This window comes from Chamaea fasciata, unplaced genomic scaffold, assembly GCF_029207755.1.
Source record: "Chamaea fasciata isolate MVZ Bird 193981 ecotype frontalis unplaced genomic scaffold, bChaFas1.0.hap1 SCAF_7, whole genome shotgun sequence".
NCBI lineage: Eukaryota > Metazoa > Chordata > Aves > Passeriformes > Sylviidae > Chamaea > Chamaea fasciata.
Genome location: NW_027094092.1, coordinates 14,387,135 through 14,395,674, shown reverse-complemented (window position 1 = coordinate 14,395,674; position 8,540 = coordinate 14,387,135). Strand labels below are relative to the sequence as shown.

General features: G+C 45.4%; 1 protein-coding gene across 2 annotated transcripts; it reads right to left on the bottom strand.

Annotated features, from left to right (window-relative positions):
- Window positions 1-267: 267 nt before the first annotated feature.
- LDHA (lactate dehydrogenase A) lies at window positions 268-7,209 on the bottom strand. 2 transcript variants are annotated; one of them, XM_066187657.1, is made up of 8 exons: window positions 7,121-7,209; window positions 5,461-5,592; window positions 4,608-4,725; window positions 3,710-3,883; window positions 2,761-2,934; window positions 1,831-1,948; window positions 1,283-1,406; window positions 268-1,099 (listed from the first exon to the last, which is right to left on the bottom strand). In XM_066187657.1, exons 2-8 carry the CDS (start codon window positions 5,581-5,583, stop codon window positions 935-937), a joined length of 996 nt encoding a protein of 331 aa, XP_066043754.1. In that variant the 5' UTR covers window positions 5,584-5,592; window positions 7,121-7,209; the 3' UTR covers window positions 268-934. The 2 variants fall into 2 exon arrangements, with proteins under 2 accessions (XP_066043754.1, XP_066043755.1); XM_066187658.1 differs by having other exon boundaries at window positions 5,461-5,589; window positions 7,121-7,193.
- Between the last annotated feature and the right edge of the window lie 1,331 nt (window positions 7,210-8,540).

Here is an 8,540-nt window from a genome sequence, read left to right as displayed (position 1 = left end):
GAGCACCATAACCAGCATGGCTTACACCTGAGCCTTTGCCTTAGGGCTTTTCGTGTTACTGCTGGCTCTGAAGAGGTTGGAGTTCATTTTAAACTGGGTGAGACTTCCGTAACTACAGAACTACCTGAAGCCTCCAGCACAGCTGCACACATTACAAAGGTAATGTTTGAGTTAGTGTGACTTGAAAAATAGAATTGATTTAGGTGTGTAGAAGTAGAACTGCATGTGGGAGACAAAGCCCTATTAAGAGAAACGAGGAGACAGAAATAACAGTTTGTGGTTTATTTTGTGTTGTAGTTGGTACTACAGTTGGACAGTCACCGTCTTGTTGCACATAGAAACCTTAACATTTTTTAAAACATGCTCCGGAGACAGAACTTACAACTAGACTGATATAGTACACAAAAATAAGGTTCTCTAAGAAAAAAATACCCACAGAAAATTCCAAAGCAGTGTTAGGAAAATACACTTGGACCTATCAACAGTGAAATATTTTAAGCAATTCAGCTGGCAGAGAAGGTTGGTCAATTGGCTTGACAATCCTTTAACTTCAAGAAAAGTCTTTGGTTTCACATTGTGTAGCAATTACTTACTCCTTATTCCTTTGAACCAACATGAAAACAAGATGAGGAAAAGGCAAAGGGTTTTTTAGGCAGTGCTGCTTTGAATGCTGGATTTCTGTCATACCACTTCACTGAACAAGACTGACTAGGTTATCTAGCTCTGGCTAAGAACATGGGTGTCTGTGAACAGGGAAAACCCTAGATTAGTTTCCTAATGCTATCTTCAGGAAACTCCATTGTTCAGATTTGAGCTTTTTGTGTGTTCTAGTTGAGATAATACATTGAAAGATTTGACTTACTTGGAAAGTGCAACGTAAGACAAACCACTAAACCCGTTAAACTGCTAAGAGCCAAAAACTGCTTGGGCAGGTTTAAAACTGTAGTTCCTTCTGGATTGCCCACAGTGTATCTGCACTCTTCCTTAATTTGTCCTCTTCCTCAGGTTTTAGGATCATCTTTACTACATCAGTGATGCCATTACTGCCCAGTACACAAGGAACACTTAGGAAGACATCGTCTTTTATTCCATGCAAGCCCTGAAAAGTACATAAGGATTGTTAGGCTGGAATTTAAGTATATAAGTTTGTATATTTTATAGAATACCCTATCAGGAACCCAAATTTAGTTGAAATTAGACTAGAAAGCAATGACTCTTTTTCAGAATTCCAGAGATACTTAATTCTCAGGAAGACAGAAAGTAGGGAAAAGGGGCTGCTCACCTTAACGATGGTAGAGATGGGGTGCACTCTTCTCAAGTTCTTCATAATACTTTCAGCTAGGTCTCCCACAGAAAGGCCAATAGCCCAGGACGTGTATCCCTTCAGTTTGATCACTTCATAGGCACTGCAGAGACACAGACACTCATTAAAGAACAAGTACCATCAACTGAACTGCTTCAAGTTTGTAAGAAAGGATTTTGGAAGTCTCTAGAGAAATCTGAAGGTATCAGAAGCTTCACTGATTTTCTGGCAGGACCAAAATGAACTCAACAGTGAATAATTCCATTTGCATTTCACACTAGTCCCCACAATTATACTGGAAGCCTAGAAGTTTTAGCTCGTCCCTAATTTAAAGTTTACTAATCATGAAAACCACCAAAGCTACCATTACTCCTTAAGATATTATTTCATGTTCCATGATGTTTGCATCCTGACATTTGGGGGCTACTGAGGTATTCTAGATCTGGCTACTGCAGAACAGAGATTTTTCAGCTCTTCATGACTGGTTCTTGTGCTGAAATTTATAAAAAAGCCAAGCCAGTATTTACCTGTCCACGACCTGCTTATGGACCTCCTTCCAGTGTTCCTTGTCTGCGTCAGTTCCCAAGTCTGGATGAAGAGTCTTCAGAGAGACGCCAGCAACATTCACTCCACTCCAGACAGGCACTGAGAGTTGCACATACATTAATTATCTCACAATACTAAGTCCTTATCAAATTAACAGTTAACATAAGATCTAGCTGGATTAATCCAGCCAGACACATCACTTATGATTTAGCTATGACCTTAAACATACTATGACCTGTAAGACCAATCCAGATTGCAGGCTGAGAACCTAGGAGCACATCAGCATTTATACACAATGTCACAAAGTTTGAATACACCTTTGTTAACATGAAATCCCTGGGCAACATGAACTAAAATGACAGTCACTGTACTTTGCAAAGTTTTCTCAAAGAATTGATTCCAAGTGCATTCTGGTGCGTGTCAGGAAGCAGATAGGTACTGCTCTGGGGGCTGCTTGGAAAAGTACAGGTTCAGTAAGGGAAAAGTGCTTTCCCCTGTCCTCCAGATTTGCCTCTGCAATTCCTCTATACAGTGATTAAGAGAGGCCAGGAATGGCAGCTGAGTGCCTGCCAGTAGGTGTGGTGCAGACCTTTGAGAGGCCCTTGAAGAGAACTTTATCCTCTTGCTGCTTCAGTTTGGGTTTTTTTGGGAGTCATGTGAACAATTTAGCCTAGAAATGTTTAGCCAGCTCAGGTTACAGTAATGACCTTTTCCAAGCACAGTCATTCAGGTCGAATATAGATCATCTAGGGTTACTCTGTGCAGCAAAAGACTTAAATCGGAACTTGGGTTTTTAAGGTGCTGCAGTGCACAGGTTTTGGAGCAGTGTTTTGCTGTAGCTTTTCAAGGTGTTCCTGGCAGACAAAGCATCGGGGAGTTGTGTGTAACAGCCAGCCCAGTTTCCCCCTTACCACTGGAATCTCCGTGCTCTCCCACGATCCATCCGTGGCAGCTCAGGGGGTGGATTCCCAGCCTTTCTCCCATGAGGTGGCGGAAACGGGCAGAGTCCAGATTGCAGCCACTGCCAATAACACGGTTTTTGGGGAAGCCACTGATCTTCCAGGCCACATAGGTCAGAATATCCACTGTGAGGAGAACAGGGGCAAAACAAGTGCCACTCGTGAGCAGACTGATAATGAGGATGGTACCTTCCATTCATCTGTAAGCATTTTACCTGCATGCTAGTTGCATGGACCAGAGCACAGAGCAGTGGGCTAACAGAATGACGTTTCATATAACATAATGACTATTTTGAACAGTCTCTCAGCTCTGCCTTTATGCTATGCATACAATTATCAATGACCCTTAGTGTGCTCAAGATCACTCGCTCTGAAAACCCAAGTTTATTTCTCAGAAGACCAAACTGCTGAGCCTGGGGAAGGAAGATGACATTTTTCGCTATACAGATATAGAACGGTTTGGGTTGAAAGGAAGCTTAAAGATCATTTCATTCCAGCCCCTCTGCCATGGCCAGGGACATCTGCCACTAGACCAGGTTGCTCAAAGCTTCATCCAACCTGGCCATGACCACTTCCAGGAAGGAACAGGGCATCCAGAACTTCCCTGGGCCACCTGCTCCAGTGTCTCACCACCTTCATAATTTTTTTTTTTTTCCTTTTAGCTAACCTAGATCTACCTCTTTCAGTTAAAGCAATTACCCCATGTCCTATCACCACATGCCCTTGTAAAAAGTCCACCTCCCTTTCAGGCCCCTTTCGGTACTGGAAGGTTCTTCAAGGTCTCCCAGGAGCCTTCTCTTCCCCAGCACAAATATTTTCTAAAAGCCTTTGCACTAATGCCACCTGACTGAAGAAACACTATTCTCTAAGCCAAATCCTCTTATGGCAACACAAGACAAACCTGGGTTTGAGACAATAAGCAGCTTGCAATCAGGACTGTATTTAACAACGTTGGGAATGATGAATTTGAAGATATTGACGTTGCGCTGGACCAAGTTAAGGCGGCTCTCCCCTTCCTGCTGCCGGGCACCAGCAGTGACAATGACCAGCTTGGAGTGTGCAGTCACACTGTAATCTGCAGACAAAAGGCTGTGTCAAACATGACCTCTTACTACACATGGTTCAGAAAAGGAGTTCTCCCTTTCTGTACTGAGTTCAAATTCTCAAGTTTGAGGGTGCAGCAATTTTCTGGTAATTGTTACTGTAGATTTCGCCCCACAGAAAACAGAATTTCATTTTAAGACAGTGGCTCATTGCCACACCTAACAACATTGAGGCATTGTAACAACACTGAGATATTGTAACACGCAGCTGCAGGCAGTGATACTCCACGCTTCTCAGCCACAAATGGGACTAGGGATAGCTGTTGGGACAGCATTCAGGCTAAGTGCTGTGTAGAAGAGGAAGAAGGTTCTGCCCTCCTAACCTACTACCTGTAGGAACTAATTAAGGTATGAGCTGATTAAGCCTTTGCCCTACTCAAGGCTGCCACTAAAAGTTATCAGAATTAAGCAGTAATGAGTTCAGGGGTTAACTGGTCACGAAATAAAGTTCTCTAAGGTGCACAAGTACTTAAGAAATTCATCTTTCTGTACTGAGTAGTGAACCCTGGAAAAAAAATTCCTAGCTGGACTGGCCATGAGAAAGTATATTTTAAAATGTCAGCTGAATACTATATCCATGAGCTTTCCCCCCAACAATTAGGGTGACAGGTTAAGTGCTAGACTTGGCTGCCCGGTGTGAGACCTGAAGTGGCAATCTCCATTTAGAAATAATGAGCACGAGAGCCCACTACTTACCTTTGCCAGAGACAATCTTTGGAGTTTTAAGGAAGAGGCTGCCATGCTGGAGATCCAGCATCTCTCCTCTGAGCTTGTCCTCCACAACATCAACAAGGGCGAGTTCATCGGCCAAGTCCTACAAGACACCAAGACTTTGGTGAGTTTGCTGCCTCTTCCAGCAAAGCCCCCAGTTTTTCAACCATGAGCTTAAAATTATTTTTAAAGCTACTTAAACAACTTTGCTCATCTCTAACATTTCACTTCTTCCCAGAGTCCTTTAATTAGGCCCCTGGGATGTCCACATCCTTGAGTTTGCTTTATACTTTTCATAACCACATTCTGCATGAAATAGTAGTACAATTAAGTGAAAATAATGAAGAATAATTTAATAGCAGTCCATACACAACCTATTTGACAGTCAAGAAAATCAAGCCTGATGTTAACCACAGCATTTTCAGTATAACTGAAGGCAAAAGACCTTCAGAGTGTCAAGGACCAATTTTTCCAGACCACATTGCAAAGAATTATTCCATTACTCTGCTCAAGGCAAAAATAAATCCTCAGTTCTCAACCTTTTTGTATATTTAGAGTGTTTGAGAATTTCTACTTAGAAGAGAATCTGCAAGTGCCATAAAAGTAAATGCAGCTCTTAAATGATACATAAAGGACAATCTGTCTGATCCTGAGGCAAATTCAGTTTACAAGAACTGCAGCTATTTGTTGTCCGTCACTAGCTTGAGGACTGTTGCTTCATTTCAGGCCCAAAAAAGGATTGCATAATCAGAAGTTCATCAAATGAGGGTGACTCTTTTTTTGCCCCTCTTTTAGGTCTCATGTTCTTCTGCTGCTTCCTCCCAAGCTTGACCCTTACCTTCATGAGGATGCTGATGGCACAGGCCATTCCGACTGCACCCACACCAACCACGCTAATCTTATTTTCGGCATGACTTTCCTGTTTGTGGACTGTGTGGATGAGTTGATCCTTGAGAGACATGGTGAACTGCTGAAAGGAAAGCAACAGATCATTTCTCCAAGCTTTGGAGCTTTTATTGACACCAGAATGTTTGTATCCAGCAAGTCAGACATCATTATTCCAGGATAAGAAAGCGGATACAAAACACATGAATAAAACATCTGGCAATACTGTCTGTATGCCACAAAATGATTGCAAAACTGAATTATTGATGACAATCCTCTGTTCAAGCTCACCCTAGCCTTGCCTCAAATTCAGCCTGAGAGCCATTGATTATATTATATAGCTGGTGGCACTCCAGCAGCAGGAGCAGAATGTTCTAAATGGCCACCCATACTACATTTAGGTACGGGAAGCCATTTTAGTATTTCTAAGCACAGCACGGTCTGGCAATCTGTTCTCTCACCCTGAAAAACCGGTATTCTGTGCCCTGAAGCATTTCCAGAGCTGAAGTCGTGCAACACTTAGGCAAACCCTTTTAAAAGCACAGAATGAGCCTCTGCGTCAAGGTCATGAATTTGTTTTGAAGTGAAACTGCAGTTTTGAATTAAGATGGCTGGAGTCTGGTGTTACCATCTCTCCCGCCTTCACATTTTAGGTGCCAGCTGCACGGCGTCCTGGTTAGTTGGGTTCTCACAGCCAAGGGCGTGCCGAAATGGCACAGTGATGACAGAGGACTGTGCACTCATCCCCGTCTCCGTGTGGAAGCCAACACCACGCTTTCCCAGGAAACGGTGCTGCACTGGGATCTGCACTAGGAGCAGCCTGAAGAGCCCAGGGCAGGAAGAGCTGCACAGAGGGATGCAAGTGCAGACACCGCAGGACTCTCTAAGTGCTGAACAGGCAGCAACTCGTTCAGAGCATGAGAAATCAAGCAGAGCAGCAGGTAAGAACCGTAAGTTTTGGGGCTGAGGGGAGGGGCAGGAAGTTAGCAGTGCCCACATTTAGCAAAAATCAACCCAGCTACGTCAAGTCTCCGTGCGCAGAAGCCTCCTGAAGCGCGGCCATGTAGTGCACTCTCCACGTGCCGAGTCCTCCCTTTGCACTATAAGCACTTTAGTGTGCAAGGCTGATCAGAGCCACTCACTCAAGCACGTCTGTTACACTAAAAACTCAATTTTTTTTTCCTTTTAAGAGTACCATACCTCTCAAAGAAACAAGTTAAGGGAAGTGGTAGGTAGTATTTGAAAATCCTAAACCCATCCTCAAGTCTCTTTGCAGGATCACTCCCTGGGGCCACACGCACCGATCAAAGGAAGCAAGTGAATCCACGGAGGCTCGAGGGGATGGAGGGAGGGGATGATGGACGGCTTGTGACTGGAAATCACGCCGGCTGGACTCAAGCCCAAGGCTGTGCCCGATGCCACCACGGCCGGGGGGACTCGGTGGAGCACGCGGCGTCCAGCGGACTTTGTCCATTTGGCGCCGCCTGCTGCACCGCATCCCCCCCGAGGTTTGCGGGGTCAGCCCCGCCTGCAGTCCCCCTTCTTCCAACCCCCCTTCTTGCCATCCCCCTCCTCCCGCACCCACCGCAGCCCGCCGCAGCGGTCGCACCTACCGAGCGTCCAGACCCAAGCACGGCAGCGGCGGCAGAGCGGGGGAGGCGGCGGCCGCCGCCTTAAATAAGGGCCGGGCGGCTGACGTGCGGCGGGCGGGCTGCGGCGGTGGGGACGTGCCCGCCGACACGTCGGGGTGGAGAGAGGGAGGGAGGGGGAAGGAGCAGCGGGAAGGAGATGGAGTGGAGAAGCCGAGGGTGAAGGGAGGCGAGCGGCCGGCGCCGTGGGGGAGCTGAGGCGGGGCTGAGGAGCTCAGCTATGCGCGCCCTCGGGGCTCGTCTGAGGGCTGTCGGCGAGGAAGATTTCACTCTCTGCGTTATGGGTCGGCATGAGTGAAAGCAAACTCTCCGGCTCTGGAGAGTTAGTGAGGAATTCAAGGCGTTCCTGCCCTCGTTTCCCGCCCGGACAGTGGCAGCCATCCCTGTGCTCCTCCTCGGGGGTTTATGGCCGTAGTTCCGGATGGGGGCTCTTGTCGGGTGGCTGGAAACCAGCTTCTAATTTCCATCTAAGTCAATAGATGTTTGTGATTTGTTTACTTCCCCTATCCGTGTATTTACACATCCAATTCCCACTCATTTGTTGTGTTAAGTTATATAAGCCAAACCTTTTCAGCCCTGCGTGGTCATACAAGTGGTTCCCTGGCCATTGGGATGTATGTTCTACGGGACTTTCTCAGTTTAAATGCTTTTTAAAAGCTTTTTTCTCCTGAGGGGGTCTGCTACATGGAGTGTCGGACGGCGATGCCTCAAACACGACACTAATGTTTTCCTGAGGTTAGTGGAAATTCCATGTCTGGACTCACACTGGTCGGTTTCAGTCACACCATGCTGTCAGCTTCCTGTCACCCTGCGGTTGGTTAGTAAAGCCAAATCCTTCTCCCATTCCCTTATTTCTTGCTCAGACTCCCTACAAAAAGCAAAACCAATTAAAAAAAAATATTTCCTGAATGCCTGAAGTTTCAATTTTATATTATACTATTTTGTGGGTCATCCTACAAAACTGGCTTTTAGTAAGTCCACGCTATATTTTATCCCTTTATTATTCATTGAATATGATGTTTTTAGTTAGATTCTCCTTTGCAAATTTTTCTGAAGAACTGCATAGACATCAAGATCACAGGCCCAAACTGCTTCCACCATGGCTTACTTCTTAGAACTCGCTGTTCTCTGGTCCTGTGGTAATGCCTTCAAGTAGCAATTTTACTTAAAATCTTTTGGATTTGTGCACATCAGGGTTCTGGAATTGAGAATGCCTGGCTCCTCCAGCTGGAAAACAGCAGACTCGGTGAGTTTTGCGCACCATCTGTGAGTTGTGTTCATTTATTATCTTTTACCCATTTCTGCTTTCTCCCTCTTCTCTTAGGCATCCTGTCTTTACCCCATGGATTGTCATGTTCATCCTTACTGAAAATCAGGTAAGTTA